Source organism: Sorex araneus, chromosome 10, assembly GCF_027595985.1.
Source record: "Sorex araneus isolate mSorAra2 chromosome 10, mSorAra2.pri, whole genome shotgun sequence".
NCBI classification, from domain to species: Eukaryota; Metazoa; Chordata; class Mammalia; order Eulipotyphla; family Soricidae; genus Sorex; species Sorex araneus.
The window spans coordinates 50595839-50617190 of record NC_073311.1 but is presented as its reverse complement, the minus strand read 5'-3'; the positions used below and the strand labels follow the sequence as shown (position 1 = coordinate 50617190).

The 21352-nt window shown below is 37.7% G+C and overlaps 1 protein-coding gene across 1 annotated transcript; it reads right to left on the bottom strand.

Moving 5' to 3' along the window:
• Positions 1–761: 761 nt before the first annotated feature.
• KLRF1 (killer cell lectin like receptor F1) lies at positions 762–16740 on the bottom strand. Its single transcript, XM_004621757.2, is given in 6 exon segments — positions 762–891; positions 3464–3600; positions 4385–4467; positions 4470–4535; positions 13074–13172; positions 16656–16740. Coding segments are annotated over 6 exon segments (600 nt in total).
• Positions 16741–21352: the final 4612 nt, after the last annotated feature.

Here is a 21352-nt window from a genome sequence, read left to right as displayed (position 1 = left end):
GACAATAATGTGGTAGTAAAAGCTTGGAAACAAATTTAATGCACAACAGTAAGGGAATGAAAAATGTATTAATCTATGCTATAATGCAATGCTTAGAACAATGTGGAGTTTGCACAGGATATTGCTAAGAATTTAAAGGAGTAAATTATGAAAGTCGACATATTTTAATCACATTTGCTATAAATATTTAAAAATAATAAAATCCTCAATGTAGATATATAGGTTCACATTATATAAATTATATGATCATATGCACTGTAGCACTGTTAACCCATTGCTCATCGATTTGCTTGATTGGGCATCAGTAACATCTCCATTCATCCCTGTCACATGCTAGTGTAGCCCAATGTCATCTGCTCACTCCAGGAACACAGGAGAATGAGGCTTGTTATTATACGATCATATAAAACTTTATAGCACTAGGGCGAGAGAAATAGTATACAGCTGGTAAGACTCATGCTTTGTGACCCAGGTTCAATCTCCAGCTCACCACGAGGTCCCTGAAGTGCCATCCAGAATATCTCAGAGTGCAGAGCAAGGAGTAGGTGTGGCTCCAAAATCAAACAAAAATCATGGAAAAATAATTTTTAACTGGTAAATAGGCAACTGTGAGATTAGGAACAATGTAGATTGAGGAAAAAATTTAAAAAGAAAATGTGGTGCTTAATTACATCTTAACATTCTGAAAATGAATATAAGATGAATATATTATAATATCTGATGATGAATGTTATAATATGAAAGAAAATTTTCTTCACTAATTATTGCACTATCATAAAATTATAAAATTCACAAATCCATTTGAAAATATGACTGCAGTTTTCCGAGTAAATTTTATTTTCCTTAGTAGCTGCACAACTGTTTTTCGTAGGTGGGCCTTTTATGAAAAATCTGCAGGAAGAAGAATAATAAATAAATTGTTAATAATTGTTGCTAAATTCACTCATTTGTTTTGAGATAATACTTTTTTCTAAATCAAAATTAGATCAAAATTTCAAAGCATTTTCAATAATTCTGACACAAAATATGTTTGTAACTTTATGGTTTTTTTTCTCTGTTCTTGGAAGAATATGTTTGCAAATGACAGACAGAACTGAGTCTAAATGTGTGCCCATGGCTTTCATTGTTTCGTTTGGTTCATTAGATTTAAAACTATGGTTATTAGTATTACTTGCAATTCTCTGAATCAAATAGTAATTTATCTTTCTTAATAAGTATTCGATATGTCAAAAACAGTTACAAGACTCACAATAGAGACGTTACTGGTGCCCGCTCGAGCAAATCAACAACCATGGGATGACAGTGACAGTGATATAATGAATATTATTTTAAAAACAAAACTTTCTAAGCCTCTATTTTCAATATAATTAAATGAAATTTAGAATTAAAATGATTCTATAATAACAGCAACATTGAGTATACTTGAGGGATGCATGAATATGTATTAGAACACAAATTATCTGTTATTTTTTTAAATTTGCATAGCTCACTTAACCTTTCCTGCCTTCTTATCTCTACTTGTGCAATGACACTGTAGCATTGTCATCGGTTTGCTCAAGTGGGCACCAGTAATGTCTCCATTGCGAGACTGGATCGAACCCGGGTCGGTCCCATGCCAGGCAAATGCCCTACCCTCTGTTCACTGACAGTAAGCATATCTATCCCATGACAGTGTCACTGAAGTCAGACTAATAGATTTTTGAACCATTAAGTCTTAAACTATATTATCAATTGTATATCTAACAGTGTGGTAAATATAAATAAATTTACATGGAAAATATTGTATTAGTAGTGATTTATCTTTTTTTGTTTGCTTTTTGGGTCACACCTAGCAATGCACAGAGGTTACTCCTGGCTCAAGCACTCAGGAATTACTCCTGGCTGTGCTCGGGGACCATATCGGATGCTGGGAATCGAACCCAGGTTGGCCACGTGCAAGTCAAACAGCCTACCCGCTGTTCTATCACTTATCTTACTGAGAACTTATTTCTTTTGTTTGGTTCCTTGCAGGGCTGGGATTCAAACCGAGACTGTCACATGCAAGGCAAGAGCCCTGATCCCTGTACTGTCTCTCTAGTTCAGTATGTTCAAACTTTTAAGCATTTTATCTATTTTTTTCTGGGGTTTGGGGTTCTACCCTCAAGTTCTGTGTTCTGAGGTCACTCCTGGCAGTGATCAGAGACCTTATGCAGTGTCAGGAACCAAAACAGGGTCAGCTACATTGAAGGGAAGCGCCTAAAACCCATGCTATCTCTCTGACCTCTATAAGAACTCATCTGGACTGTGGGAAAAGTCCAAGAAAGAATCAGGGGGAAGAAGCACATAACCATAAAGCCTTCCAAATCACAGGAAGGAACAAAGGACTGAATTTTTATATTTGAAATATACCTGCTTGACATTTCAATTTTCTTTTAGAAACACTTCAACATATCTCTGGCAATAGTTTCCTGCAGCCATTCAGCTGCTGAGATCACTTTGGATTATTATTTTGTCTGATTTTATTTTTTAAAATTGTACTTGGATGCAATAGTGTTTATATCTATGTTTTTGGTATACCAAGTTCTGTATCCCACGACTACAAGATAGCAAAGACCCCCTACCACTGCTCTTTTGCTCATTTGAATGTATTTGTCTTTTACTTTTGATAGTAATACAATGCAAAAGTTCATATTTTTTTAAACTTATTAGACAAAAATTGAGAAATTTGAAAACAGAAAATCACATTGGTTTAATTCATCTTCTCAAATAAACTTCAAATTGTTTCTTGGGCTCTTGCAATTTTTTTCATTTTTGTTTTTGTTTCGGGGTCATTCCCAATTATGCTCTGAGCAAACTCCTGACTCTGTACTCAGGTATCACTCCTGGTGGTTGGTACTCAGGGAACCATATATGATGCCAGGGGTTCAGCCTGGGTTGTTCACAAGAGAGGCAAGTATCTTACATGTTGTACTATCTCTCTGGCCTTGCAAATAATTTTTAAATAATAGATGTAAAACTTGTTATTACTGTTTTTGGCATATCGAATATGCCTCGGGTAGCTTGCCAGGCTCTGCCATGCGGGCAGGATACTCCCTGTAGCTTGCTGGGCTCTCTGAAAGGGATGGAGAAATCAAACCTGGGTTGGTCACGTGCAAGGCAAACGCCCTACCCGCTGTGCTATCGCTCTAGTCACAGTAACAAGTCTCACAATGGAGACGTTACTGATGCCTGCTTGAACAAATCAATGAACAACAAGACAACAGATGTACAACTATTGTTTTAAATTCTTTTTCTTAAAAAATAAGTCATAATATCTATCATTTCTCTAGTGAACATTAATTTTCACATGTTTTGAACGTAATTTCCACATTTCTTAATATAAATAGTGATTTCAGAGTTGATGTGGTGAATGCAGATGTGTTTTACCTATGAAGATATTTTCTACAGTAAAAAAAAATTATCTTTTCACTATAGAAAGGATTACATCTTGGAATCTAGTAGAGAAACATCTACTACATCTAGTAGAGAAACATCTACCCAGGTCCATTTTTTCTTCAGGAAGGTGAAGTTAAGTCCAATCCACACATAATTTGATTGTTTTAGATATTTCTGTATAAATTCCTAAGAAATGAATGACGAGTAATTTAAAAAGCAGAATGTTTTAATATTTCAAGCATAACATGACAGTTTTGGCTTACTCTTTCCAGCTTGCGCTGTCCCTTAAGCAGCATTTTCTCTCTCTCTCTCTTCTCTCTCTCTTCTTCTCTCTCTCCCCCCCTCCATGAGTAAGTAAATTTTGTTCAGTAGAAACTATCTTGCATCACTGGGGAAAGAAGTCAGGTTTGTTTTTGTGTTTTTTTTTTTTTAGGGGGGAGTGGCAACAAAAACTCTTAAATGAGCACTACTTGGGGAGAAAAACACACCTTGCCAGGGCTTGCTCTTTGCTCTGTGCTCAGGCTTCATTCCTCCTCAGGGCACCAAAGAATAGGCAGTGCCAGGGATAGAATCAAGATTGTTCATGTGCAAGATAAGGGCTATAAACCCTGCATTGGTTGAGGGAGCATTCAGTGTGGGGGATCAAAGTGTTAAAGCCCTTTGCGCTGTCTCCTCAGCCTTAGATAAAGATCCAATGTGCTAGCTAATAAATTCACATCTGATCTATAAACATGTTATACAATATTGTATGTATGATTCATGAAATGCAAGCACAACATTATTTGAGAACTAAATACAATATTCAAAACAATATTAGCATGAGTCAAGCAAAGCACTGATTTCAAGCACAAAATTTAACAGGTACTAAAATAAAATCTGTACTCAAAATAAATTATAATTTGAAGGAAGATTATGAGTTTAAAGGGTAACCATTATTAACTGTGAGGAATATAATGTCATAGCCACAAACTAAACCACTTTTAGTTTTTTAAAGTTGGTCCTGTATCACTAGTAGATGAGATTTTCTTCCCAGGCAATACCTATAACTGTCACAGTTTTCATAGCATCAGAAAACCAATAACATTTATTTTTAAATTTGAACCATTCTGATGGGCAAAATTCTATGGAAAAAAATGAGGGGAAAATTAAAATTAACTTAAATCTTTGCTAATTGAAAGCAATAATTGTCTACCATAAGTAAGAGAAGAGTTATAAAAAAATTACCATTAACAAAGCCTGTAAGACTAACAAAAAGTCCAACACACAATGAGAGTTCGTAGTATATAAAAAACTTAATAAGATAAATCTAAAGAAAGATTTTTGGAATTGTTTTTTCATATTAAGGTTTGAAATAGTCATTAAAATTGACCAACTAGGACAGGAACTAGTTTAAAGGTAATTGAGACAGTAGATTTAATATTATCTCTACAATTTGCTTATAACTTTTCCATATAAAATTTTAGGTTTCCTTATAAACCTCTCTTTAATATTTCCATTTTGTATTTAATAATATTGAGATTAATAATTCATTCCCAACTCTCTATAGTTGCAATTTCAAGTCAATTGATTATTTATTGATTTATTTTTGCTTTTTGGGTCACACCTGGCAATGCACAGGGGTTACTCCTGGCTCTGCACTCAGGAATTACTCATGGCGGTGCTCAGGGGACCATATGGGATGGTGGGAATCAAACCCGGGTTGGCCATGTGCAAGGTAAATGCCCTACCCGCTGTGCTATCGCTCCAGTCCCATGATTTTTTATTTTTATTTTATTTTTCTCTTTTTTAAATTAGTGAATCACCGTGAGGTACAGTTGCAAACTTATGAACATTCATGTGAGCATTCCAGTCATACAGTAATCATTTATCCATCCCTCCACCAGTGCCCATTCTCCTCCACCAATGTTCCCAGTATCCCAAACACCACCCCCGCCCCATTCCCCACCACCCCACCCTGCCTCTGTGGCAGGGCATTCCCTTTTGTTGTAGTTTGCAACAGACATATTGAGTGGCCATCATGTTCGATCTATTGTCTACTTTCGATCTATTGTCTACTTTCGGCACGCATCCTTCAACCCGAATGGGTCCTCCCAACATCTCTACTTGGCGTTCCCTTCTCTATGTCAGCTGCCTTTCCCCCCAGCATGTGGAGGCCAGTTTCCAAGCTGTGGGGCAGACAAAATCAAGTCAATTGATTTTTTAAATTAAAATTAAATTGAAAATATCTATTGTCCTATCTATGAAGGCTAATGAAAATATCTTCATTGTTGAAAATATCTCTGACTGTTGTCCTAACAATGACAACAAAAAAGGAAAGTGACAACTATGTACAAAGACAAGTGCTGGTCAATGTAAACACTCAAACTTATGGCTGTTATGATCTTTCTTTTTTGTACTGAGGAAAATTCATGCAACAAGATTTGCCATTAAAAATGTTAAGCAGAGGGGCTGAAGCGATCGTACAGCGGGTAAGGCATTTGCCCTGCACGCGGCTGACCTGGGTTCGATCCCTGGCATCCCATATGGTCCCCTGAACACCTCCAGGAGTGATTCCTGAGTACAGAGCCAGGGGTAAACCCTGAGCACCGCTGGGTGTGACCCAAAAAGCAATAAATAAATAAGTAAATAAATAAAAATGTTAAGCAGAGCTAGAGAAAGAATACAGGGTGCTAAAGAATTTACCTTGCTTACAGCTGTTCCTTAGATCCCAGGCACTAGTTATGGTAACCAGAGGACCACCAGGATTGATCCCTGAGCACAGAGCAAGGAGTGATTTCTGAACACAGCCAGGTTCGTGGTCCAAGAACACAACAACAAAATGCTATTTGTAGGGATGGAGTTCTGGGTTCCATTAGAAGCACCACACTGCCCCAGTCCCACCGGCAGCAGTCCCTGAGCACTGATGGTGCAGGGAGCAAGCACCCAAGCACACTTAGACATCAGCACCACCAGATTCAAAAACAAAGTAGAATTTTTTGGGGGGGGAGGTCACACCCGGCGATGCACAAGAGTCATTCCTGGCTCTGCACTCAGGAATCACTCCTGGCGGTGCTCAGGGGACCATAAGGGATACTGGGAATCGAACCCGGGTCAAGCTTGTGCAAGGCAAACGCCCTACCCACTGTGTTATCGCTCCAGCCCCAAAGTAGAAATATTTTAATGGCAACTTTCATGGTTTTTAAAACAATTTTAAAACATTTATGACTTTCATTTTAAAACATTTAAAAATGATTTAAAACATTTATAATGTTTTATAAAATGATAATTTCTCATTTCAAAATTACTTCATCACCCACTAAATAAAATCCCATAAACATTAAGTAACACCCTACCCATTTTTCTCAGCACCAGCCTTGGCAACCAATAGTTCTCTATTTCTTTGCATTTGACTCTAATTAACATTTCACATATTGCAATGATATGCAACTTTTGGTTTCTGCTTAATTTCTTAGCATAATGTCTTCAAGGCTTATCCAGATTAAGAATATATCAGTATTTTATTTCTTTTTATGACAATGAAATTTCACTGCATGAAGGTAGCAAATTTTGTTAATTTGCTCTTCATGACCATTCTTTTTTTTTTTTTTTGGAGTGCAGTATGCAATTGAATTAATTTTATTAAAGAGTGTATTTTATAGATCCATGTGCTAATTTTTCCTGATTAGAAGAATTTTCATTCTATACATTGTTTATAATTTGGATTCAATATACCTCTAATTATTGAGGGAGTTGACTTTGAAGGTGCATTTGTACATCTGTGGGCAGCCAAGAGAGTGAGTGAAAAATAATTCCAGAGCAATGAAATTATTTTTGAAAATAATACAGCTCCGTTCATTGTATGAGTAAATCTAGATTAAAAGTTACCAAAGGAAGTAAAAGGTCCAAATACAAAGTTCCTGGTAAGTTTTCTCACGAGATAAGGATACCAATTTCTATAGCTGCCAAGTCCCTGCCCTGAAGGGAAGAAGACAGTGAGTGGGGCCAATGTGAAAACAGTCAACTAGATCCAGGTCAGTGATAACTCAACCTTTTCCCCCAATTTAAGCTGATCAATTTCTGTCTTTACTGGAAGAGATTTTGCATTTAGATTCTGTGTTTGAAGGTTGAAAATTTTCTTAAAATGAATTGAAGCAGGGAAATATTAACAGAAAAGTATACTAAGGTATCTGTTGAAAATTCTAAAATATTATTGTTGAATTCATTCCACATGAAGTCAATTATTTGTTTAACATTTTGGATTCTTTGCCATTCTCATGAGTTCGCTCAATGTTGCAACATTGAAGCTAGGGTTTGTGAATTAAATCTCTTAATCTCACATCATCTTTGATAAGAGCAATAATGGAAAGCTCAGACTAATTGCAAACCTTTATTGCAAACCACAACAGCTAATTAGAGAGAGAAAACAGAAGGGAATGCCTTGCCACAGTGGCAGGGTGGGGTGGGGGGGAGATGGGATTGGGGAGGGTGGGAGGGACACTGGGTTTACGGGTGGTGGAGAATGGGCACTGGTGATGGGATGGGTTCCCAAACTTTGTATGAGGGAAGTATAAGCACAAAAGTGTATAGATCTGTAACTGTACCCTCACGGTGATTCTCTAATTAAAAATAAATAAATTAAAAAAAAAAAGAATAGTACTTGAAAGTAGAAATAGATATTTTATCTCTCCTCCTTCCCTTTATCTTCTCTTACAAACCCTTGCCATAGTGGCATATAACATCTCATTCTAATTTTCCTCTAAAAACTTCTGAAATCAGAGGTCACATTTAGGACTTTTCACTTCAGTAAAAGTGAGAAATGATGTTTTGTTTTCAGGAAAGCTTAGTATGACCATTCTTGATTTGGACTGTTTCCACTCTTAGGATTTTGTAAATGCTTACATTATAAATATTCTTGTGTATTTTTTTGTGGGGGTGTATATTTTCTGTTGTCTTAGCCATAAGAATTGATTTCCAGCGATAAAATTTTTGATTAATTTCCAAATTGTTTCACACTGGCTTGTACGGTTTAAATTCTGAACAGCAACATATTTGTAATTTTCCATTCACACCCTCCAAAAAATACCTATGGTTTTGGTTGCCCTGAGTGGGTACAAAGTTGTGTCCCATTGTGATTTTGACTTCGCAGTTCTTTAATGACTAATCATGTCAAGAACGTGTTCATGTATGTGCTTGTTTGTCTTCCATAGGATTTCTATCGAGAAATGTCTATTCATGCCCTTTCCCCAATATTTTTCAAAATTGAGTTGTCCTATTGTTTTGAAAATAAAAGATTTCTTTGTATCTTCTGAATACTAAGAAATCTATTTGATATAAAATTTAAAAATATTTTCTATTCTATATATTCTTTTCAGTTTTTGATAGTCTTATAATAAATATATTTTTTATTTTGTTGTTTATTTCATCTGATTTTTATTTTATCTCATTTCATCTAATTTTATTTATGCTTTGATAAGCCATTGCCTGATCTAAATTATCACTTGTATCACTTATTATCTCCTTGTTCATTGATTTGCTCAAGCGGATACCAGTCACGTAGTCCTGTCATGTGCTAGTGTAGCCCAATGGCGTCTGCTTGCTCCAGGAACACAAAGAGCCTCAAATCGTTCATTCAGGGTCTTGACGAAGTAGTCTGACCATCTTGTAAGTGGGCAGCCATGCATTCTTTTGGCATCCTATGGAATCTAGTCAGTAACAGCTCTAGTCCAGCGGTTGTCTCTAAATCGCATTACATGTCCAGCCCATCTGATTTTCAACGCCTTGGCAAACAAGACAGCATCCCTGATTCTTGATCGTCGATGGAGGTCGGAACTCCGGATTCCTTCTTTCACTAAATTATGTATTCTTTATTATAATAATTTTATACTTTAGAATTTATTTTTTAATACTTTGATCTGTTTTGGATTTAATTGTCTATCTGGAGAGAAATTCATATTTGGTTGTTGTATTGTTGAATACAGTTGCTACAGCTCCAATTGTTTAAAAGAGTTATTTCAAATTTAAATAGTTTAAAATTATTTTTCTATTTTGGCACTTGTCAAATCTCAATTGTCAGGGAGGAAACAACAAAGAGGTTAAGATGCTGGTCTTGCATGTGCCAGGGCTTCATTCTCTGGTACCACATTGTCCCCAGAACATTTTTCAAGATGCAGCCCAAGAGGTCCCACACATTGGTGGTTGACCCAGGTAAATCCCCAGTATCCCTGAATCCCTCTGACTCTTTCACTGAGCTGCCTAACCTGTTGGATGAAAATCACCTAGAGCTGGTACAGGGTCTCCTGAGCACTGATTTGGATTTTTGTTTTCAAATTACAAAAAGAAAATTAAATAACTGGGGGTATGGGTTTAATTCCCCAGCCCCAATTCCATTCCATTTATTTGACCGTTTTAATGCTGTACCACTCTGTTTTCATTATTATAGCTTTATACACTATTTTGACATTGTCAGATGTAAATTTCCCATATTTGTTTTTCTTTTCATTTTTTTTTTGGTTTTGTTTTGTTTTGATTTTCAGTATCACTTGCAATTTCATTTAAGTTTTGGGATCATTATATCATTTCTGTACAAAAGGCCATTTAACTTAAAAAATTTTTGAGTCTATATATTACTTAGGCTGGAGCGATAGCACAGCGGGTAGGGCGTTTGACTTTCATGCAGCCGACCTGGGTTCGATTCGTCCGTCCCTTTTGAAGAGCCCTGCAAGCTACCGAGAGTATCCTACCTCCACGGCACAGCCTGGCAAGCTACCCGTGTTGTATTCAATATGCCAAAAACAGTAACAAGAAGTCTCACAATGGAGGCGTTACTAGTACTTGCTCGAGCAAATCGACCAACAATGGGATGACAGTGCTACAGTGCATATATTACTTGGCCAGTGCTACCAACAAGTTGTGATATGTATACACAAAGGAATACTATTTAATCATAATAGGAAATAGAGTATTGACAAATGGCACATCTTGAGAAAATTTGAAAATGTTACATTACGAAAAAGAAATAAGAGAGAAAAAGCCTGATCCGATTGCATAAAAGTTCAGAATAACTAGAAATCAATTTAGGGAATGGCTGATGGGAGAATGAGAAATAATTTCTTATTGAGTAAGAAATTCCAATTTTATTGACATTGTGGTTGCATATTTGGATGTCAGTTGTGAATTTAATTTGAAAAGGTTAAGTTAAGCTTGTGAATAGTATAATTTCAATAAAGAAAAAAAAGTAGACAAATAAACAAAAAATAACTTGTAGTTTTATATAAAGTATTCACACTGAATTTGATACCTATATAATGGCATATCTATGATTTTATACTTGCCTACCAAACTTTTTTACCTTGTTTTTTATTTTTTTTATTTTTTAATGAATAACCATGAGATACAGTTACACACTTTAGTGCTTACATTTAGATCATACAATGATCAAGTACCCATCCCTCCACCAGTTCTTTGAAAAGATCTCGTTATAATACTGAGAAATAGTTGGTATGTAAATTACATGGTAACATGACCCTGTTTCAGGTGACTTGCAATTTCAACTTCTGTAACTTTTGCAAAGGAAAACAATGTAAATATGTAGACCATAAAACATATAGCACTTTATGTGACAAAGGAGATTTTAAGAACTTGTGGATTATAGTAAAATTCTCTGATAAATAACAGATAATTGATGTGTACCTTTGTCATATAAATCAACTTCTTCAAATGTGGAAATTTCAAGAGTGTTAAAATGTAGACCAGGGAAAAAAATTAAGGTAGAGCAAACATCCAGCATTCTAAAAGATCATAATTTTGAAGCTTAAAATTACAATGGATAATTCACTCATTCTAACTGAAGTTCAAAAGATTAAAGCTAGTATAATGCAAAGTCTTAAGAAGTACCTGTATGTTCTGTAGCTCCTGAGACACAGGAGGCTGAGTTCTGGTGCCTTCTATTGCCTCTTATGTCATTATCCATTCTCAGGTTTCCAATTTCCTCATGCTGGGTAACATTTGACTTATGATCTTTTTTGGCAATTTAGCAATATTCCCTGAGAAACTTAAAAACAGGGTTACTTTCAGTTTGACTAAATCTCTCTGTGCAATATCTGAGACAAATATTTTGCTCAGATATTGATGAGTGGGACAAGAAAAAACTGAAAGGGGTAGAACATTAATTTTTCTGTCTACTTAAATGAAAAATAATTCTAAATATTTCACAACTCATTCATGCCTAAGACATATATTTGTTGAGAAGCTTATTGTACTAGGCATTGCTTAAAAATTGATGATATGGCTAGAAATAAAGCAAAGTTCCTACTGCAAGACATAAAAGGCTTTGCATTGTTTTCTCAATGTTTTGTTAAAACTTACAATGCTTATAGTAGAATGTGGTAAACCTATTTTACCATCATTATTTTTAATGTTTTTTTTTCTGCCAGCATATGAGAATTCATGACTATTTCACTTTTTATTGAGTAACTTTTAGCAATATGAGGGCAAAGCAGTTGCATAGTAAATGGTTTTTGCGGGGTGGAGTCTCCTAAGTCATTCTCAGAGGTTTAGTGCTACCCCTCATGGGCCCAACCTGACACAGGTTCAAAGTGAGGACTCGAAATTGTGATGTGGCTCTGGCCTTGTGATATAAGGGATTACCTGGGCCACAAGTGTTCAGGGCCCTCCATGGTGCTTTTGGGTCTCCCAGTGATGGTTACACTCAATAATGCTAGAGAGAACATGAGGGTAGGAACAAATCAGGTTGGCCGCATGCAAGGCATGCACCTTAACCTCTGTACTATCTCAATGACACTAGGCGAATATTTGTCTTACTAAACATAATCATCAGTATCTAAATTTCACGGTGATTCAATAAAATTTAAAAAAAAGAGAAACAAACAAACAAACAAAATCCCAAAGGTATGTATCCAAAGGATTGGAGCCATAGCACAGAGGTAGTGTGTTTGCCTTGCACGTGGCCGACCCAGGTTCGATTCCTCCATACCTCTCCGAGAACCCGGCAAGCTACCGAGAATATCACGAGGCAAACTACCCGTGGAGTATTTGATATGCCAAAAACAGTAACAACAAGTTTCACAATGGAGACGTTACTGTTGCCTACTTGAGCAAATCGATGAAAAACAGGATGACAGTGCTACAGTGCAGTGCTATGTTTCCAAACGCCCATCTCACATATTCTCATTTTTGCCCTTTCGGCTACTTGTCAAAAAGCTTAAATTATTTGACTTTATATTAACTGTGGAGTATATCACTTTACACATAATAGAGTGCTTTACATAATAAAGTGCTCCTAACTAAACATTTTTAAAACAGTGGATACTAATGAATTTTAAAATAGTTATGAGAAAATATTGACTATTTAAAATATTTTAATTAAGATCTACTCATCATTATCATCATCATCGATGATCGATTTTCTCAAGTGGTCTCAGTAATGTCTCCATTCACCTTAGCCCTGAGTTTTTAGAAACCTCTCTTTACTTGTCCTTCCCAATGGTGCCACATTGGAGGCTCTTTCAGTGTCAGGGGAATGAGAGCCATCTTGTTACTGGTTTGGGCATATGAATACACCACGGGGAGCTTGCCAGGCTCTCCCATGCAGACAGGAAACTATCAGTAGCTTGCCAGGTTCTCCGAGAGGGAGGACTAAGCTATAAGATCTACTAACTTACCTAATATGACCAGGGAGATCAAAATCAAAACCAGAATGCCATTTACTGTTCCAGATATTCCCAGTAATATTTTATACCAGAGCAATATTGCAGAAGAATCTGAGAGATTGAACATGTAAATTAGAAGAAATGTACATTTTCATGAATTGGCAATGAGTACAACAATATGATCATACATACATAATACAATTTTTGTTTCCTAAGGTGTTCATCAATCAAAAACATAAAGCTTAGGTACATGGACATTTATTTTCTTTGATGTTATAATACTCTACTGGTCAGAAGCTATGATACAGACAATAATGATACTAAGAAATTGTTAATATTTGATACTAGTAATCAATATGAAAATATAAAACTTTAATATATTCCTAATAACTCTCCAGATACACATACAACCTATACATATACTGTGCATGTGTACTTACAGATGAACACATATTTATGGTAGCTTAAATAAATGTGTTTTAATTAATCATTTCCCTTAATATAATTTTGGCACATTACTTATTTTCTACGAATGCAATATGAATTAGAGCTAAGATTCCTAGTACCTGTTATTTTAATCTAGTATATCCTAATATCTTTCCTTAACCATGCGATACTTATGTTTCAGCTTCTCATTAAATGCTAAGCTCTTTTTTTTTAAGTTCAATACTATCTATTTCATATTCGCTTTTTGATTGATTCACCATGAAATACACAGTTACAAAGCTGTTTTCAGTCACACAATTTTCCTTCACCCGTCCCCCATTGTACATTTCCCACCACCAGTGTTCCCAGTTTCCCTCCCACCACCCCTCACCTCTCTATGGCAGGCACATTTCTTTTCTTTCCCTCTCCTCTGTCTGTCTCTGTCTCTTTCTCTCTTTGTGTCTCTCTGTCTCTGTTTCTCTCTCTCTCCTTTTGGGAATTATAGTCTGCAATATAGAGACTGAGAAGTGATTGTGTTTGTTCCTTTTTAACAGTGGCTGCTGTCTTGAATTGCATACAATTACTCTGCCGAGTGTAGTAGTGATAACTAATGATCATCCCAAAGATGTACTTAAGATGAGATTTGGAAGACTCCCATGATTCTTCAAGCATATAATCTACTTCTCAATCTTATTAAAGACAACATAGACTGGGTAGAAATTGATTTATTGGCCAACCAGTTTCTACTGAATAGATGAACATATTAGAAAGTTGCCAAACCCCTTCAGAATGAGGATGAAAAGGCATAGGTTGACAGTATTTTGGAGAAATAGTAGACAGCTTTTTAAATTATCATTGCACTGATATACTATAAGCTGAAAGCAAGAATAAGAATGATAAGTAAGCATCATGAGATGATTAGATTTTAATTAATGTAACTTCTCATTTCTCAGATGATTTTAGACTCTTGTCATGTTAGTAAGAAATAAATTTTGAGAGTAAACTCTGTTGTAATAAATGTCATTTTAAAAATTAAATGAAACAAGCAATCTTATACAAATAATTATTAAGAAAAAATAAGAAAAGCTGTGAATGCTTAAATTCAATTATTTTTGCCCAATTATTTCTCATAATCACCATTAAATGACCTTCACAATGGAGACACTACTGGTGCCTGCTCTGCAAATCGATGAACAACAGGATGACAGTGACAGTGACAGTGACAGTGACAATCTTGAGGGAGAGACTCCAAGTGGTCTTCTGGAAGCCGGGGAGGATTCTTGGGCACCAGGCCTGGGTTCCATGTGAAAGTCGGGAAGGCTGTGTGGCTCAGACCCTGCAGTGCACACCCAGAAGAGGCGTGTCCAGAGCCACATCTGGCCATGCTGGGGGAACTCGAGGCCTGCAAGGTTGTGCTGGAAAGAACAAGGCAGGAGCCTGAACCCCTGAACTTTCTTGTTTCTATTCCAGCAATTTTAAGGATGTGTTTCAAGGGGAAGAGCATGCACTAAAGCCTTGGTTTAATGCCTTGATTCAATGGCCAAAATGAATCAATCAACAAATACTGAAAAGTAAAATATAATTAGTGCAAGCTCAATGGAATATTATATAAGAATAAAAATCTGCAAGAACACTTTAAGGTTTCAAGTCATTTTATTAGTAATATTTTTTATTTTTAAACCACTAGAGAAAAGTGGGGAAATACAAAGAAAAAAATCACTTTGTCATCATTAGTGTCAAGATAAGGGAAAAATAAAGTGGTTAAGTGAAACCTCAATAGATGTTTTACAAATTAAATTTACAGTATAAATTGTCAATCACTTAAACGTACTGTCTTCAGTTTACTCTTGTCAAAGGATAGATGACATGAATATGAACATGTCACTTAGTGTGTTGGAGTTACAATTTTCTGAGCAACTTTTCTGCTCAAACACATTTGGTTTTCTGAGTGTCGTCTACAAACTGAGTGTGAAAAAGTTTCATAAGGAGTCACTTGTGGTCTTTCGGATAAATATCTCTAGTTTCCAAAATATCTTTTTTTAATTTGGCAAAAAGCATATCTTAAGACTTTGGACAAACTGATTTAAAAAATGCATTGCTAAAAATTGTATACTTACACGTATGTTTATATAATAAATAAAAAAAAATAAGTAGTAGTTAAAGTCTAAAGCAAAGTAAAACAAATGAAGCTTGCAAAGTATCAAGTTAGTGTCTTAATCACCTGGAGAAACTGTTGGAAATGATTTTAAAAATACAGTCATTTGATTGTACCAAAGGATTTGCACCCAAACAACAACTTTTAACTGTTCTCAAAATCAGTAGCTTAGTAATTACATTGGGATTATTATTCTGAAATGTATATATAAATATTAACTTGTAATTTCTTAAATATAAGCATTTATATAAATTTAACTACCATTAAAATAATTTTATTCTTAGAAATGAAAAAATGGTAGATTTCTGGTAATAAATACTCATTTCCTAACTTCTCAATTTTGTTCTTAGGTGAATCTTTCCTGAGAATTCCATTAAGACATGATGTGGGAGAGTTGGAGAGATCACAGCATGGGGGGACACTTGCACTGTATGCCTCAGAGCTGGGTTCAAGGCCCAGCACTGCACATAGTCCTTGAGTACCACCAGGAGTGATGCCTGAAGCCTTGAATACTGCTTAGCCTTGAGTATGATAATGTCGCTCAAAACCAAACAAACATAAACTAACAGAAAGACTTTTTTTTTTAAAAAAAGATTATTTTTAGAGTGGTTGGCTTGTTTTCCCTTTGGGAGGTGGGGTTATTCCTGACAATATTCAGACTACTTCTGGCTTTGGGGTTACTTGTTCCTGGAAGTGCTCAGGGGATCATACAGTGTCAGACATTGTACCCAGGCCTCACACATACAAAGTATGCACTTCCCCCATTGAACTAACTCTCCAACACTGGGTAAAGTGCAACTTTCAAATCAAATGACTGTTGATCCCATTGGTAACTGAGTGAGACAAACAAAGCGACAGAGACAAAAGAAAGGAAAGCACCAAAAATTTTGAGCAGTCCAAGAATAAAATATTTGAGAATATATTTCATATTAATATCGAATATATTATTAATCCATGCTAAGTGCAAACCCCACTAGTTTTTACCAACTGACAAAGAAGAGGGAATTCTATACCTTGACATTTCAGTTGGGACGTTTGTCCAGAACTTCTCATTTTTGACGGTATCTTCAGTGTCATATATCTTTCTTCATATTCCATCTTCAGTAGAGCTGTGTTTGGGAGTATGTGTGTGCGTGTGTGTATGTACGTGTGTGCGTGTGTGTGCACGTGTGTATGTGTGTGTATGTGTGCGCTTTGCTTTCTTAAGTATCAAGACAGAATTATAAATCTGTTGCTAATCAGAAATTTCTTTCAAATGGTCAGCCAGTGAACATACAAGGTTGGCAGTTTCATCTAAAGGTGAAAACCTCAGAGGAAATGTTTGTTTTCTTATTTCCTGTGACTTAGATAACACATGATATTTCAACTGTGCACCATCTATTGGATTTACTTTATGTCTGATTCTTTTTAAATGTCCTTTCATAAACCCATGAAATCAGAGGGATGGGAATTGCTCTGGGTAGGGGGCATGAAAGAGTGGGTGTCACCATAAAAGTGCTCAGGAGGCCCAGGGACTCTACTGCTTAGTACAAGGCCTAAGTGTACAGTGCCAGGAACATAACTGAGATGGCCATACTCAAGGTAAGTGCCTTAAGCCCAGAGCCCTGTTTTGCCAATGGCTATGACTCCTACTTATCTCCTGTCCTGTCAGCCCTGTGTGGTCACCAGGCAACGTTGTACCCTTGAGTCTGTCTCCCAGTGCAAGGACTAAGGTACAGAAGGTGTGCAGCAGAGCTGGTAGGGCTCAATAAGTATGTCTGTAACAATCACCATTTGAATTTAGTAGTGACTTCATGGTCCCATATTTGACCATTTCCATTACCATCATAGCAACATTATTTAGCTTGCCACTTCCCTGGTGAAACTCTCAACAATCAGGTAGACAAAGTGGCTAATTTGGGGGCTGGAGAGATAGGATAGTAGACATAGGAGCACTGTAGCACTGGCATCCCATTGTTTATCGATTTGCTCGAGCAGGCACCAGTAACATCTCCATTGTGAGACTTGTTGTTACTATTTTGGGCATATCAAATATGCCACAGGTAGCTTGCCATGCTCTGCCGTGCGAGCGGGATACTCTAGTTAACTTGCTAGGCCCAAGAAGGAAGGAGGAATCAAACCCAGGTCGGCCAAGTGCAAGACAAACGCCCTACCCACTGTGCTATTGCTCCAGCCAATAGATAAAGTGGCTAATTTGGGGGCTGGAGAGGTAGGATAGTGGAGATAGGAGAGAGAGGATAATGATTTGCCTTGAGTGCAGCTGGGATGGAAGTTCGATACCCCATATAGTCTCCTGAACCCACCAGCAGTGACCCCAGCACATAGGCAGGAGTAAACCCTGATCACAATTGTGATCAAAAAGTGGCCAATAATATACCTCCCCAAAACCAAAATTAAAAATCAACAAAATGACTGATCCTGTGACTATCAGGCTTCCTACTTCCCAAAGCCGTTCTAAAAATTATTAATTTGGCCCCTGGAAATTGTTGAAAACAACAAGAATGGGTACTTCATAGGTACTCAGTAATATTACCCCGTTATTCAGCCCGATTTACTACAACCTTTACTAAATACCAACCCTGCCGGATCAGACAGCTACTTCATAAGGATCTGTTGACTAAATCCCTTTCAGTTTAACCAAGGTAGTGCTCTGTCTTCCTGGAAATACTTGCACCTTTGGGGAATAGATTAGACGTTTCTCTGCGGTGCTTCTACTCATTTCACCATTCATAGAGCTACAGAATATCTTATCTGACCCCAGTGGAAATAGCTAGCTGGAGAGAAGGCTGAAAAGACTTTCTGAAGATACAGTGATGACATCAATGGTGCCATGATCATTTGACACAGTATAAACTCAAGCATGGAGTTAGGACTCACATTTCAACTGCACACTCCCCACATAAATTATGCTTCCTAATACATATGTATATTATAACACATAATATCACTTGTAGTCCTGTTGATCTTCGATTTGCTCGAGCGGGCGCCAGTAACATCTCCATTTGTCCCTGTCACGAGCTAGTGCAGCCCAATGATATCTGCTTGCTCCAGGAACAGAAAAAGCCCCAAATCATTCATTCAGGGATTTGACGAAGAAATCTGACCATCTAGCTGGTGGGCAGCCAGAAGGTCTTCTGACGTCCCATGGAATCCAGTCGGTAACAGCTCTAATCCAGCGGTTGTCTCTGAATCGCATTACATGACAGGCCCATCTGATTTTTGATGCCTTGGCAAACGAGACAGCATCCCTGATTCTTGACTGTCCGCTGACGGAGGTCGGAACTCTGGATTCCTTCTCTCACTTGAGTGAGACATGATATTCCCAGCATAGCTCTTTCGATTCCTCTTTGGGATACCCTAATAGCATTCTCATCCTGTTTGTGTAGGGCCCAGGTCTCTGAGGCATATGTTAGTGCAGGAAGAATGGTGGAATTGAAAAGATGTGCCCAGAGTCGGAGGTTCTTTGTTCTCTTAACCACCTCTTCGATGCTCTTGAATGCATTCCACGCTGCTCTCTTCCTCCTGCGCAGTTCTGGCACCAAGTCGTTCCTCATGTTGATTTCTCGACCCAGGTGCACATAGCTGCTGCATTAGGAGATGTTCGTTCCATTGAGAGCAAATGGAGCTTCAGGGACCAGTTTGTTTTTTATGAACATCATCTTGTTGAGATTCAGCTGCAATCCGACCTTTCCACACTCGTGGTTGAAGTCGGCCAGCATTTGTGCCGCTTGGCTAATGTTTGGTGTTATGAGAACAATGTCATCAGTGAAGCGGAGGTGTGTAGGATAACATAGCTTCAGGTAGTTTAGGTTTATTGGGTTAGTCCCATCACAGTGCTCCCATTCCTCTGTGTTTATTTGTAGCTTCTTTCTTAGTATTCTGTTGACTTGTAAATAATGTTTTTCTCTTCTCCTTGAGTCCTTTGCATAGTCTATTTCAGGGCAAGTCCTTCTTGTATGGAGAAAGAAAGACATTTATTAATATGCCTTTGCAATTGGGATTTAATTGGCTTTGAATATTATTAATTCCTGGGCATCTGCATTCTTGACTGTAGACTTGGTTGCCCTCAGTTCCTAGCCCTCTAAAAGGCAGGGTCCCAATGGGGGACGAGACGGACCCAGGGCAAGCAGTAAGTTATGTGCTACCCTGGCATCGAGATGGTCCTGGCCAAAGTGCCCCATTCTTAACTATAAGTTAAGAGTCTGATCATGGACAAGTGCTGTCATGATCTTAAAGTAATGACGAGACTAGGACCCTGCTAGGGATAGGAAAGACTAATCTGGCCCGGGCACTGTAGTCTGAGACTGAGATGACCCCAGGAGAGCAATTCTAAAAGTTTAATGCATCTCTTGCTATGCCCATACAAAACGATTAATGTTATGAATGCTCATATGTTTGTTGGACAAGGAGAGGAGAAACACAACCATGGGATTTCATCATTGATGGGTCCTGCTGAAAAAGTATCTGTCCTAGAGGATAGGTGTTCTGCTATTGTTATTGAACCTTTTATGCCTAGCATTCTATTTTCATAAGCAACACCTGTTTCTTGTTAATTGCACCGTGCTTCAAAAACAACTCCTAATAAGGAAACTGGATGTCCTGTCATGCCCACGAGATATAACTAGCCTATCAGCTGCAGACATTTGGGCGTAAACAAGCAGCGAGAAGTATATAAGGGGGGAAGTCACCTAGCTAGAGGTTCCTCCTCGTTCGTCCCTCGTTCCTCCTCCTCGTTTCTCCTCTTTCCCGTTTCCCCTCCTTCCCAATGCATGAGAAGGTCTCTGAATAAATCGCTGCAAGAAGAATCTCTGGGTTGCATGATTTTTACAGAGGTGGTGTAATTGCCGACTGTCTATCTTCACTCCCATTCCTTCCCATTCCAGTTGTCGCATCATGTTCTCAAGGGCGGCACTGAAGAGTTTCGGTGAAATGTTATCACCCTGCTGCACCCCTCTCTTTACATCAATGATCACTTCCTTGTAGAATTATGAGATCCTGGTGGTGAATCCACAACACAGCTCATGGAGGATTTTGATATACTGAGTTTGAACGCCCTGTTTGGCCAGGGCTTTGATGACCGCCTCAGTCTCAACAGAACTGAAGGCCTTCTTTAAGTCGATGAACGTTAGACAGAGCGGCATTTTGAACTCACACGAAACTTCAATGATTTTGGTCACTGTGTGGATATGGTCTATCATGCTAAATCCCCTTTGGAACCCAACTTGCTCACATAGTTGTCCTTCGTCTAGTGTTCTGCCTATTCTATTCAGGATGACACGAGTGAACAACTTGTAGACGACAGACAGCAGGCAGATTGGGCGACAGTTGCCGATGTAGTGGATGTCTCCTTTCTTGTACAACAGAACGGTCCTACTGGTTTTCCACTGAGACGGAACAATGCATTCAGACAGGTAGCGTGTGAAGAGTCAGGCCAGTGTATTGATGAATATTGGCGGCAGATTCTTCAGGTGTTCAGGTCTGACCTTGTCCGGACCAGGTGCTGTTTGTGTCTTTACCAGTGAAATGGCGTGTAGGATTTCAGAAGGGAGAATGTTGGGAATGACATATCCATCCTGCGGAATTTGGTATGTGGGCAGGTAGACATGGCTGTCAAAGAGATCCGAGTAGAAGTCTTGAATAATTTTCTCCATTGCCTTTCTGGAGGATGTGATAGATCCATCGGGACGTCGGAGGGCAGTCATCTTGGTCT